At 37.3% G+C, this 13,613-nt stretch overlaps 5 protein-coding genes across 5 annotated transcripts; 3 read left to right on the forward strand and 2 right to left on the reverse strand.

The window, feature by feature from the left end:
- Positions 1-15: 15 nt before the first annotated feature.
- Positions 16-2,102, forward strand: L201_004883 (uncharacterized protein; the record flags this gene model as incomplete). Its single annotated transcript, XM_066220620.1, has 5 exons — positions 16-585; positions 678-711; positions 780-1,583; positions 1,689-1,807; positions 1,881-2,102. The coding sequence occupies 5 exons, from the start codon at positions 16-18 to the stop codon at positions 2,100-2,102; spliced, it is 1,749 nt and encodes a 582-aa protein (XP_066076717.1).
- A 256-nt stretch (positions 2,103-2,358) lies between these two features.
- L201_004884 (uncharacterized protein) lies at positions 2,359-3,957 on the reverse strand (the record flags this gene model as incomplete). Its single annotated transcript, XM_066220621.1, has 1 exon — positions 2,359-3,957. The coding sequence occupies one exon, from the start codon at positions 3,955-3,957 to the stop codon at positions 2,359-2,361; it is 1,599 nt and encodes a 532-aa protein (XP_066076718.1).
- Positions 3,958-4,724: 767 nt separating this feature from the next.
- Positions 4,725-7,678, reverse strand: L201_004885 (uncharacterized protein; the record flags this gene model as incomplete). Its single annotated transcript, XM_066220622.1, has 8 exons — positions 4,725-4,988; positions 5,052-5,359; positions 5,422-5,490; positions 5,551-5,664; positions 5,725-7,175; positions 7,249-7,310; positions 7,370-7,598; positions 7,671-7,678. 8 exons carry the CDS (start codon positions 7,676-7,678, stop codon positions 4,725-4,727), a joined length of 2,505 nt encoding a protein of 834 aa, XP_066076719.1.
- Positions 7,679-8,365: 687 nt separating this feature from the next.
- On the forward strand, positions 8,366-9,298 carry L201_004886 (uncharacterized protein; the record flags this gene model as incomplete). Its single annotated transcript, XM_066220623.1, has 5 exons — positions 8,366-8,369; positions 8,439-8,840; positions 8,928-8,986; positions 9,061-9,130; positions 9,276-9,298. The coding sequence occupies 5 exons, from the start codon at positions 8,366-8,368 to the stop codon at positions 9,296-9,298; spliced, it is 558 nt and encodes a 185-aa protein (XP_066076720.1).
- Positions 9,299-10,003: 705 nt separating this feature from the next.
- On the forward strand, positions 10,004-13,606 carry L201_004887 (uncharacterized protein; the record flags this gene model as incomplete). The annotated part of the gene is made up of 7 exons (XM_066220624.1): positions 10,004-10,210; positions 10,299-11,135; positions 11,221-12,755; positions 12,828-13,000; positions 13,072-13,357; positions 13,435-13,495; positions 13,586-13,606. 7 exons carry the CDS (start codon positions 10,004-10,006, stop codon positions 13,604-13,606), a joined length of 3,120 nt encoding a protein of 1,039 aa, XP_066076721.1.
- Between the last annotated feature and the right edge of the window lie 7 nt (positions 13,607-13,613).

Genomic DNA, 13,613 nt, shown 5'->3' on the forward strand with positions numbered 1-13,613 from the left:
TCGATCAATACCAAAATGAGCTCAACAACTTCGCGAGCATACGAGAATCTTTCTGCTCCAGCAACAAGATCAGCAGAAGATGGAAGAGAAATCACCGAAAGGACATCATTATTATCTTCTAACAAAACAACTGGAAACAAATCGAAACATCATAATATAGCAGGATTAAGTGCTATACGATTCAGGTTAATTTGTTTTTCAATATGGTGTGGTAGTTTTTTAGTTGCGTTTAATTCAACTTTAGTTTCAACATTATTATCTGATATTGGATCAGATTTTAATGCATCAACACAAGTTTCTTGGTTAGGTACATCATATTTATTATCAGTTTGTTGTTTTACACCTATTTATGGTAGATTATCAGATTTAATTGGAAGAAGAAATGCACATTTAATTGGAATGTTTTTCTTTACTTTGGGTACAATATTATCTGCTTTATCGCCTTCAATTTGGTATTTAATTGGTTCTTCAGCTATTTCAGGTATAGGTGGTGGTGGTGTTCAATCTGTTAGTGTTATCTTGATGACTGATTTAGTTGATTTAAGACATAGAGGTATTTATCAAGGTTATGTGAATATTTTATTTGTAAGTGGTAACCCCTTTTATTTACAAATCCGATTCTCCCTTTTGATCTGAATAATATGGTAGTTTTGAATGATCTAATTGTCATTATATAGGGTTTGGGAGCAGCTTCAGGTGGTCCAGTCGGAGGTAAGTACATCTCACTCTGATTTTTTTCAGAAATCTTTTCACTGACATCTAATCGCTCGATGTTGTAGGATTCTTATCTGATCATTTTGGGTGGAGAACAGCTTTCTACGCTCAAGTCCCATTATTATTGATCACTGCTTTATTCATCTACTCTTTCGTCCAATTACCCAGCCCAGCAACAAGCTTAGATGGTAATGATCAAGTTGTCAAACCTAACTGGAAAACTCAATTGGGTAGAATAGATTGGTTAGGATCATTATTTTTAGCATTAGGAATTGGTTCATTATTATTATCAATGTCAATTAAAACAACCACCACAAAATCAAATGGATCAGATTATAAATTTAGTGATTCATTAATTTGGGGATTATTTTCAACTTCAATCATATTATTATCAATTTTCATTTTAATTGAAAAATATATATCAAAAGAACCAATATTACCTCTAAGTTTATTAATTAGAAGAACACCTTTATCAATAGCATTATCATCATTTACAATGGTTTTAGGACAATTTTCAATTTTATATAATTTACCTTTATTTTTCACTATAATTCAAACTAAATCAAGTTCAAATGCTGGTTTACATTTATTACCAAATTCAATTTTAATTGGTTTAGGTTCATTATTTGTTGGTTTTCAAATGAGAAAAACAGGTAAATATTGGTTTTTAGGTTTATTTTGTTCTTCTTTAACAGTATTGACTGCAATTGGTTTATTATTTTGGAAAAAAAATTCACCAAATTGGTTAACTTGGTTTGCACAAGCTCCAGGAGGTTTTGGTTATGCAGGTGTTTTGACTACTTCTTTAGTCGCTTTAATGACTCATGTAATTAGAAGAGATAGATCAGAAACTGCCGTAGCTACAAGTAGTAAGTGACCTTTTTGGTACAAAAACCTGTATCAGTTTTTTTGCGATATGGAAGTTCCAGATTATAAGTGACAATCAGCTGACAATCTATTCTTTGCTTATTTAGTGTCCTATCTATTCAGAACAGTTGGTCAAGTGCTGGGTGTGGCTATAAGTGCAGCTATCGTACAATCTGTAGTACAAAAAGATTTAGAGAAGAATATAGTCGGTCCAGGAGCACATGATGTGAGTGGATGAGTTTTTTTCTTGATGAAGTGTTCATTCGCATCAAACTGACCGAGAGCATTCGATGATACAGATAATATACCAAATACGTCATTCTACTTCATCGATACCAAAACTCTCACCAGAATATAGATCAATAGCAATAAGTGCTTATGAACATGGTTTACATTCTGTATTCATATTCAACTTTATAGTTAGTGTTTTAACTGTGTTATTCTTATCTATGGTTGAAGAAGAAGAAATGACTACGAATCAACCGGCAGTGGACAACGAAGAAGAGGAGGGAGAGGACTAGTTGTCGGTTCAATCTGTTTTTGGATCTTTAGGGAAATGACTGGGTTTATTAACGGAAAATAGGATGCGAACCTGAAGAGAATGGATTTTAATGTAAACAGCGTTACAGTACAGATAGATCTAAATACATACACACATATATAGACATCTATTGACACAAATAAAACATCTACAATCCGATTGACAAAATATGAATGTGAGCAAGGGAGCAATGGAGATTTTACTTTCCGTGTAACTGACTAACTAGATTTTTATAGCTACATATAACAATCACAAACATCATCCGCGTAAGAACCATTATACTCTAATTGTTGTTGTTGAGATAATAAACCATTCTTTGAAGATAAAAACGTAATTTGATTATTCCAAAACTCATCATTTATAACACCACCACCTAAACCACTATGAGGATCAGGTTCTTTAATTTGTTTCATTAATTTCTCTTGATTATTCGATTCTATCTCAATATCAGATTTATTATATTTATTTTGATAATTATCATATTTTATACCTGATCCAATACCAATAAATTTAAATTTCATCTTATCTTCCAATTTATTTTCTATAGTTTTCAATAAAATCGATCTCAATTCAATTACTCTGTTGATTAATTCCATTCTACCTTGATTATGATGATGAATTGATATCATATTTTGTTCTCCAATAATGTCTCTGTTAGTTGTTTTATAACTTGGTTCAACAAAATGATATTCAATCAACAAGTTCAGGTGGTCTGATTCCGAGTTTGTTAATTTCGACGTTGTCGCTGTCGCTGTGATGGGTTCAGAAGGAGGAAAAGGATTTATAAAAGGTATATTTTCCAAAGTTAAATTATGCCAAGTGAATTTAGTCATTTTCCAATTAACCAATAAATTATTTTCTAATATTTCTTTTGTATATTTGAAAACTGTATCATACGGTATTTGAAGACCGCAATCTGTTGGGAAGACATAATCACTCAATTTCAATAATGATCCTAAAATTTCAACTTCAAATCCTTCATTAATTCTTGTACTATTGACATCATCATTTTGATCTAATTCACCATCTACGAAAGGTTTTTCTGACGTTGTTGTTGTTGTTGTTGTTGTTGCGGTGCCACGTTCTACACTAATATATCTAGGTAAAGCTAAATTCAAAGCAATAATAAAATCATGTATATATAATTTTGACCAATTCTTCGAATTTTGTGAACAAATAAATTTCCATTCTGATAATGAATATAGTACTTTTGAATTTATTATTACATTTTTCAAATTTGGAAATAATATCAATTTATTATCATTATCAACATTATCAACTATAAATTTGAATGATTGTGAAGTTGTTATATTTGGTATTTCATTTATAATTAATTTTTTAATCAATTTAAATGATTTCCTTTTTCGATATTCTGTTTTTTCATTTGGTTCAACTTGAACTTTAATAACTTTTTTTATGGATAATTTTGAGTTCTTTTTATTCTTATCATTCACTTCAGCATTTCCCCCTAATTTAAGGTCTTCTTCTTCTTCCTCTTTATCTGAAGTTGGTAAATTTTTCGGTGGTTTAAAAATAAAACTACCAGGTCCTTGTTTAGGTCTAAGTTTTTCATTATCTATACCCCATAAAAATTGATCCCATTGTTCTCTTGTTGAAATTTTAACTTTTTTATATAAAAAAGGTAAAACAATTTGATATACTTCAGAATTTAATAAACACATTTTCGCTAAAATTGAAGGTGTTATAATATCATCATTATAAGATAATAATAATAAAAAAACTTCAAATGGTAATATTGGCATTGTTCTAGAAAATGGTTTTAAAGGTGATTTGGAATGTCTGGCTGCGTTTGCTGATGAGCGAAAGAATGACATCTTGAGAGATTTGTCTAACCTAATGTCTGATGTACGTTTGTTGATGTTGTTATAGGTATAAGAGATGGTCGTTGCTAGTGATGAACTTTCAGTATTTGGTCTCTCCAACTTGGAGAGATTTGTAAGTGTCAATGATGAACAATTACAAGGATTGTCCTCAAGTTGATATTGCTTCACATGGACCAACGACCCCGTCCGAGCCAAAACGTTCTATAGCTATTCATGTTGATAACAATATATCTTGATGATGATCATTGCGCTTAAACTCTAATAGCCGGATAAAGCGGGAAGAGGGTAATGTTGATAGGTAATATTTTATTTATGGTATGCCAAGAGTAAGAATATAGCAACTTCTGACCCATAAACGTGCTCATTGTATAGGTCGAAGTTACAGTGTTCGATGCATGACTCATAAGAGGGATCATTCCCTGGAGACCTACCTTGATTTCGTGAATTGAAAACCAAAAAAAGCGGTGTATACGTCATTATTCCTTATCAAGCTTATTTATCAAACCTGCAGCCGAACGCCGACAATTGAAACTGTTTCACAGCCTAGTCATAAGTGGTTCACCATTCATATGAGTATTCTTAACTAGCAAGACAACTAAAAAGTAACAGGTCATGTATTAATTACAAATCAACAAAAACACACAAAGATATTCAACCGTATTGACCAAACAGTTGAATACAAGATACAAGATTACAAAAGTTTCAGCCAACTTGTCAACCTAAAATGACAATTGTGTGGTTGTCAATTACCCCCAAATCTACGCCAATTCCCAAACTCCACCTTCATCACCTCCATTCCGTCTCAAATCCCATTCAACAACCGTACGTTCCGTACCACTATATAACCAATCTCCAGTTTGATCGAATCCTACACCTGCTATTCCCCATGTACCATTTTCTACACCTTGTCTAGGTCTAGCTGATGCGTCTGGATCAGCAGTTCCCCAAGGTATATGAGGTACAGGTATTACAACGTGTGTATGGAATGTTTGTGCGTCAATCAGATGTATATTCGAGTTTTCCTATAAACACACACAAACCGTTTAGCATGAAATTATGTTGTTTGCAACAATGAGTGACTTTACCTCGGAAAACACCATCAAATCTCTATTACTTCCTTCTGGACTGAATTTGACTACTCTAGCAGCTTCTTTACCTGATGTACTCGTTCCAGTTCTTGGTGTTCCCGTGATGGGATCTCTCAGGGTTATACCTTCTGGACCAACTAAATTCCATTCACCTGATGAGGAAGAAGAGGGTGAATTAGATAGGTGAGAAGCCGAAATATCGTTCATGAACGACGGTTCTGACGGATTGGAAGACCTATCCGCAGACGTATGAAACATAGCTAATGGTTTCGATGATCTATGGTCCCAGACTGTGACCTGGCCATCTGCAGTGAATTGTACTGATTAGCTAAAACGGTAATTGCCACAACTAAAGCTTGTTACTCACCTTGACTGGCGACGGCAAACTTCCTACCGTCCTTGCTCCAAGAAGTGGAAAAACCAGCGTCGGTGGCGGCTGACAAAAATGAAATTCCTTAGCTGCCATCTCGATTCTATCAGGGGATAAAAAGCTCACCATCATACACAGCGATCTTTCTGAATTCTCTACCACCATCAATAATCTCAAAGATGCTAACTTCGGTAGAATCGCCCACTGATACCATCGTTTTCAGATCAGGAGATAGCGAGGCTAGTAGGGCGAACAAGCGCATTAGTCTTTCGTCTTAGTATTGAGCAGCACTCTACTTACAATGGTTGGTAGCAACCTTGAACCTAGTCCCGCCGACCTTGTTCAATTTCCTGACCTCCTTTGCGTCGTTTTCAAGCTCAACCGAAGAAGCCGAGTTCTGAACACCTGTACTCATACCTATGACTCTTTCGAAATTTTCTCTGTTTCGTCTGAGATTCGCTTGTTCAACTCTTATACCTTCCGATGCTCTTTGCAATTCTCTTTGTATTGACAAGGTCTCCCTTTCAGCTAAAGTGAATGGCGATGAGGTGGCTATTGGATGATGATGCCGATGCGTACGACTATTATGATCACTTGCTGAAATCCATTCAAACGATGTACCTGATCTTGACGAGGCGGCATGAGAACTTCTAGGTGCACCTAAACCCAATCTGTCCAACGGCCTAGCTGAAAGGGTGTCTCTCGTTCGTGTGGTGTGTAAATTTGTGGTAGATCTTGCAAACGGTTCGTGTCCTTGTTCATAGAATGGCGCAGCTATTGGATCTAGTGCTGCACCGCTTGGGGCTGTTGAGTGTAAGGAGAACATTTTTACGGTACAATCGTTATTTGATATGAGAATGCGTGGCTCGTCGATGGTTGGCTTTTTGTAGTTATTCGAGCGAGGACGACGGGGGTTTGGCGGTATGATACCTCTATGAACACGACTTGAGCTACTAGTGGATTCTGCTCTAGATGAACGAGGAAGATATTGACGCCGAGACGAGACGATTTGGATGGGTGGATGACCGTATCTTTGACCGCTTCCATCTACAGAGGAAAAAGACTGTCTTCTGAAATAATCTCTATCTCGATTGCGAGATGAGCTACTGAAAGACGCTGTGCGTCGGAGTGTGGATGGATCTCTATAACCTGATCTTGACGTCGATGTTGATATCGGATTGGCTAAATGAGGTATTCTAGGTGCATGTAAGAATGGGACTGTGTTTGGATATGTGGCTACTGAAGCGTCGGAAATTGGCGATTGTGCTGAAACCTCGTATTCGACTTGTTCATCTTCGTCAATTGACATGACCTCTGTATCGCTATCACCATCTTCGTCCTCCGCCTCATCCCCTTCCATAACCTCATCATCGTCTTCCATGTATATATCATCTTCTGCTAAATCCGAAAACGATAATGAGGGGTCTCTGGTAACCCATTGACCATTCTCAGTTTTACCTAATAGCTGTTTTCCTGCTAACCCGTATTCTTCCCATTTTCTAGATCCACGACCAATATAACCTAATTTTTTCTGTTCAGAGACTTTAGACCATTGATTTGGCCATGTGGGAGGTATGATTATACTGTTATTGATCGAACGGCCGGATAGTGTGGTTGATAACGTGAAAGGTTTGATCTTGGGTGGTGATGATATATATTTGTTTGTCAACGTGTGGTCATTCGTTGGAGGTTGTGGTAGATCGCATATATGTAATTCACCATGTTGACCACCACATGCAAGAATCGATTGACTAATTCAAGGGTATATGGGATAGCAGTTGATGAGTAAATCTTCTTTTTTTGTGAAAATCGAACTGAACTCACCTTGCGGTAAGACAGTTGGGCACAAAATTTAGATTTAACAGAGGTCTGGTGCTTCCTGTGATCTATCCGCTTTTATACGTTAGCTCGCTTCGATGAGAGCAAAGGCACCAGTCATACTTACCCCTCGCTTATGTATTCCTTCTTCCTCGTCAGACTCTGATGATGCAGCAGGTAACCATCTTTGCTCTTCTATTGTCATGCCCCTCGGGTAAAGCACCCGTCCTCTTTCGATAGGTAATATCAGATCTCGTAATTGTGGATGGATTATGGTAATTTTGGCTGATCGTACTGCTGTGGGAGTGAGCGAGATGTCTCTAAGCTCCGAAGACGACAGTAGTGAAGGTGGATCTCTATTCAAGTCAACTCGGATCTGTCAGCTGAAGCTTGTTACAGTCTTGGCATTAGGGAGTGGAGAAACATACCGAGCCATCTTGGAGGAATGATAGCAATGAAGATATATATTGTGATAGGCTATAGTATGATATTCGCCATGACAAGCTACTATGTGAAGCGGCTGATACAGAACAGCTAGATATTCATGGACATGGGCAGAAGGGTGAATAAATGGATATGATACAGACGAACATCAGGTGAGGATGTGGTTATGTGGAGGTCAAAGTGAATATGAGGTGATGATGATGATGATGATGTTATTACCGCTGTTGACCGGGTATCATCAAGCTTAAGCGTCGCACAAACAGACACTACGCGTGAATTTAAAGGTGGCATTAATCAGATAAGACGGCAAATTGACCATAGGGTATCTGATTCCGCTTTGTTCTAATAAGCAGTTTTGGTGGATACGTCAAAAGTTGAAACCCTCATGTTATGCATGTTGATAAATCTTGTCTGTGTACAATATCAATTGGGTAGCTATGCATTCAAGCTATTAAATTGTTGTCTGATTTCAACACAAGGTTACAGCTCGGCGAGCGCCACTCAATCTCGCAGGATAGGTTAATTACGTCATACTTGTCTTCCCTTTGGCCTTGTTGGAGGAAGAACACCTGATTGTTCGTTGTTATCTTTTTGTTTATCCTTTCCTTCATCTCCCAATCAAACATTTATACCTTGCGAGCAAGTCATACACTCATATCAGCAATCAACACATACAAACATGTGTAAGCTGCATCGTCTTCCGCATAGGAAAAGGTGAACTCTTAGCTAACAATTCATTCTGTATACTCCAGCCAACCCAACAGATCTTTTCAACCAAGCTAAATCAGCAGCTACATCAGTAGCTTCAACAGCACTCAACACTGCAACCAATTTAGCCAATCAAGCTACTAATTTAGCTACTCAAGCTGTAAACTCAGACGCAGCAGCTAACGTAACTTCTCAAGCTAAATCTATTGGTTCTCAAGCTGCTTCTACAGCTGGATCTTTAGCTGGACAAGCACATGCTCAGGCCCACGCTTTAGCTCCTAATGTGATTCCTAAACCAGCTTCAGGAAGTGTATCAACAACAGAAGGCGGTGTGGATAATAGAGGTGATTTAAGTCCAACAGATGAAGTTGGAAAAGCAAAATTCGAAAAATTGTTCGAAAGTAGACACACCGCAAATGAATTACAAGATAAAGGTATTTTAAAGGGTGAGTGGAAGTGGTTCAGAGGGATATTCCCGCATATATACATGAGATGAATTCTGCGTGAGATGCTAATGTAGCGGATTTTAACAGGTGCACCAGGTGATTCTCTTGCCGGTAAACGAGCGGACCTCGAAAAAGCTATGCACAAAGTGAGTGATCTAAGTGGGATGGAACTGTCTTCAAGAAGGGAATATAGCGTACTAACAAGTATCATTGTCTACAGGACCAGCTTGATAAGGAAATCGCTCAAAGACCTCAACCGGAAGAATTAGTCAAGAAGGGTATCTTGAACCGTGAGTTCTAGTCACGGAAATGCATAATCGATTTTTCATCACATCCCATACACATACTTGTCTCTCCACACATCTTATCATCACCTTACAATCCAGCACGTTGTCGTCCACATGAACACAACCCGCTGACACCGCTGCCTTGTAGCCGACGAAGCCCCACCCGCCTAATTGATGGCTCCGCATAATGAAACGGGGCCTTTCTTGCGATTTCAAATCGTGATGTGACCCAAATCATCCGATTGCGTGGTTTTTTTCGTAGTTTGCATGATACCATCTCAAGTGAAGTATAAAGAAGAAAGAAGAACATGGTGGAAGTAGTAGATACCCGTTCAACAATTATTAGTCGTATAAAATGCATATCCTTATCGTTATATTATGTCACTGTAGATCTCTTTGGCTTTGTTGGCAGCCATACTAAGCGTTAAATCCCTTACGGAGTTGACGGGGGCCGGGTTTAAAAATCCTAATGATCTCACTGATCATTTAATTTTATTCCCTTAAAATGAGTACATAATAATGGTAATTTGTAATTTGTAATTGTTGAAACTCCTGCAGCGGACTTAAGCTGAATTACAAACTTTCGTTAATCATCATTATGATTTTTATTACGGTATTCGCTTACCGCATACAATTCTCATTTCTTGCTTTTTTGGTCTGCTTGCTTCCACAGGTAAAGGTAAGATTAGTAGTAGTTTCTGTTTTGGGCCGCCCCCAACCGGGCCTATCTTGTCTATATCTCATAACCATTATCATTCATGACTATCTCTTCTCAAACCTGGCCTTGATACAGTTTAAGCAGGGTTTTTCATTTTCTCGTCGAAGCCCAGCTTAGTTCTTTCACTTTTCTGTTCCACCTATTTCGTGTCAATCAAGATGGCGGTTTCAACACCTCAAACATCAGATCCGGCTCAATATCTCCCGACTGACCGTAGAGATAGTAATCAACAAACAGCTTCATCATCTCAGATAGAACAACAACAACAACAACGTCGTCAATCATTAGTACCTGGAATGGAGTTGAAACCAATTGGTATACATAATGAGTCGAATACATGTTTCCTAAATTCAACTTTTCAAGCTGTTTGTATCTGTTTTTCACATTCTTGGCATGATATCTCCGGAACTTATCACTATTTTTTCTTGAGCTGACTTATATGATCTATTATAGCTGAGTGCAACAGCACCTATGATAACATTATTATCTAATTCACCACAATCACCTTTGACTATAAATACAAATTCATCTTTACCTGAACTTGGTAAATTACCAAAATTAATACCTTCATTACAATCTGATATTTTAGAACCACCTTTATACGATTTATTACCTGTTACAAGAGCATTTACGAATTCTTTACATAGATCATGGAGAATGAAAGATAATGGTGGTGGTACATACGGTCAAGGTGAAACATCATCAAAAAGATCAATGTCATTAAATTCTTTATTAAGAGAAATTGCAAGAAAATATGATCAATATGATGATTATTCACAACAAGATGCACATGAATTATTAAGACATTTATTAGATTCAATGGAAATGGAAGAAAAAGATGTAATTAAAAAATTGCAGCCTAATCAAAATAACAATTATAACGTGGAAAAAAGAAGAAAATCATCAAAGTATAATTCAATCAAATCAGGTACTACAACACCAGGTATAATATCAAATCAACAACAGCAGCAGCATCACCAACAGTTAATGGATCTAAAACATATCAGTCCTTTGCCTTCCCCTTTACCGTCACCCGCACATACGAGACCCCCTTCACCAGGACATAGGGAAGTAGATCCAATGGCTACTGCTGTACCTTTCAACTTGAACGGTGCAATGACTGGTCATGTACTCAACGAGCAACAGATATTTTCACCTTCCGATACCCCTATAGAAGCCTCTTCAATGCTCACCCAATCAATACCGAAAGAAGAAAGGTTGATCCCATTCGTTGATGTCTTGTTCGGCGGATCGTTGGCTAGTGTGGTGGTCTGTGAGAAATGTAAAGCTGTAAGTGGCAACTGCACGTCACAAATCATTCGCAAGACAGTCATGTCGATACACATCACAATGCTAACCATGTCACCCCTTAAAGGTCTCACACACATACGAAGGGTTCCTTGACATCTCCCTCTCGTTAAAAGGCGACGACCCTAAACCGCGTAAAAGAGATCGTCTGAGAGCGATGGCACGGAAATTCAGACCAAAGAAATCACCTGCAGCTTCATCCACCGGATTACCAGATATCCATCCTTCAAGTTCTTATCAATCAGTCCATTCAGTCGTATCAGAGAGCGAACTATCAGACACTGAAGGACCTAAAGAAAAAGATCGAAGGAAGAGTATGGATTCAGATGATCGAATAACGATCGATTCTTCAAACAGTGGACTAGGTAGAAGTAGTTCTTCAAAAGGATTTGGAGGATTGAAAAGTAAACCTAGTTTTTCATTCAGAAGGAAAGATAAAAAAGCTGCTTCTCCTGTAATTCCTCCTCAGCCTGTAATGGAAGAGGATAGAACTCCTCCAGCTTCAGCACCTGGATCACCTTCACTTCATGGCCAAGGACATAATGAAAAAAGGCATCACCACAAACAACATGCACCGGGACCTACACCTGCACAAGCTGCATATATCTCTAGAATTCTAGCTCCTCCACCAGGTACGATAGATTTAGATGACCCATTAGCAAAATTACGTGCAGCTCAATCTGGTCAACCTATCGATAATTCCACATCTGGATCAAGTGAATATGGCTTGATTGAAGCTTTAAGAGCTTTCACTTCGGTGGAAGTGTTGGAAGGTGAAAATGCTTTCGCTTGTAAGAAATGTTGGAAAATCAAACATGGATATTACAACAAGCACGAAGCTACAGTGAAAGAAGAAGATGAAGAAGAGGATGAAGATGCTAATCGAAATGGTTTACCTCAAACTAGTACAAGAGGGTCTGTATCAACAACAGCATCTCCATTATTGATTTCCAGTTCGAAAATGAATCAACCACCTCAAATATCAGTTATGGAATCTCCTTCATCGGAAAAATCAGCTCAATCATCTTACTATGATCCATCTGCTTCACCCGATGGTAGATTAGGTAGATCGCATAGGAATACTTCTATAGCTTCAAACGTGTCTAGAAATTCAATGATAAGAGCTCCCTCTCCCTTACGAAGACAAATAGAGTTACAACAACAACAACAACAACAACAACAACAACAACAAGCAGAATTGAACCAACAGATGTCATCAACAACTTTATCTTCGACTTATGGATCAGATTCGGCTTTAACCATGAATAGTTCAAATACTTCCATAACAGAAGATAATGATATCACTACAGGTGAAGAAGAAGAAATAGATCCAGAATCTTCAGAAGAGAGTTCAGATGGTCTATCAGATTCTGAATCTTCGATCAATGAAGATGCGAATGATACTACTCATAAATCGAAATCTAAAAAAGATAAAAAGAAAAAGAACAAAACGAAGACGAAAAATAAAAATCATGTAGTCATGGGAAGAGCATTCAAAAGATATTTGATAGCTAAAAAACCTGAGATTTTGGTTTTCCATTTCAAAAGGTTTAAACAAACTGCTAAAAGTTATAGTTTTTCAAGTTTCTATGATTTGAAAAAGTGAGTTGTCATTTTAGACTGTGCAGTTGTTCGAAGGTATCTAATGATCACTCTTCTTTGTCATCTTCGCAGAATCGATGATTTCGTTTCATTCCCTGAAAGTCTCGATTTAGCACCTTTCTTAGCACCTAATAGACAAGATTATAAAGTACATCAAACTACAAATGGACCAAAAGCCACATATATGGAATGGCCAAATCCTGAACAAGGTCCTGAATTAGATCCTGTCATGTATAGATTATATGGCAAGTTACCATTTCTTTGTACGATCCCGTTGTCTTGTAAATACTGATTTAACGTGTTTTACCAAAATTAGCTGTGGTGGTTCATTTAGGTACAATGATTGGAGGACATTATATCGCATATTGTTTGGTTGATCCTGAAAAAATGTTTACCACTACCACCCATGAAGAACAAAATGAAAACAAAACACCAACAATTGAACCTAAAGATCAAGATCAGTTCATTATAAATTCAAATTCAAGTATAAAATCACAACAAAGTGGTTTAAGTAACATGAGTGGAATTGAAACAAGTGATCCTTCTGTACCAGGTGCAAATAAACAAAAGAAGGATAACAGAGTTTGGTGTTTCTGTTCAGAGTAAGCCTTCACCTTCATCGCTGATCTCCCTTCCTTGGTGTGTACGATGAAAACTAATTATATCGTTCCCACCGTAGCACTTCGGTTAGATTAGCAAGTATCGAAGAAGTTTTAAGTCAAAAAGCTTACTTGTGTTTCGTAAGTTTGCCCACCTTCTGAACCACATCATAAACAATTTCGGAATCACGAATCGTCTTGTGCTGATTATATCTTACAATCGAACAATAGTACGAAAAAGTATCACAATAAATAGGCA

The sequence above is a fragment of the Kwoniella dendrophila genome, chromosome 6, assembly GCF_036810415.1.
Source record: "Kwoniella dendrophila CBS 6074 chromosome 6, complete sequence".
In the NCBI taxonomy this organism is placed as follows: domain Eukaryota; kingdom Fungi; phylum Basidiomycota; class Tremellomycetes; order Tremellales; family Cryptococcaceae; genus Kwoniella; species Kwoniella dendrophila.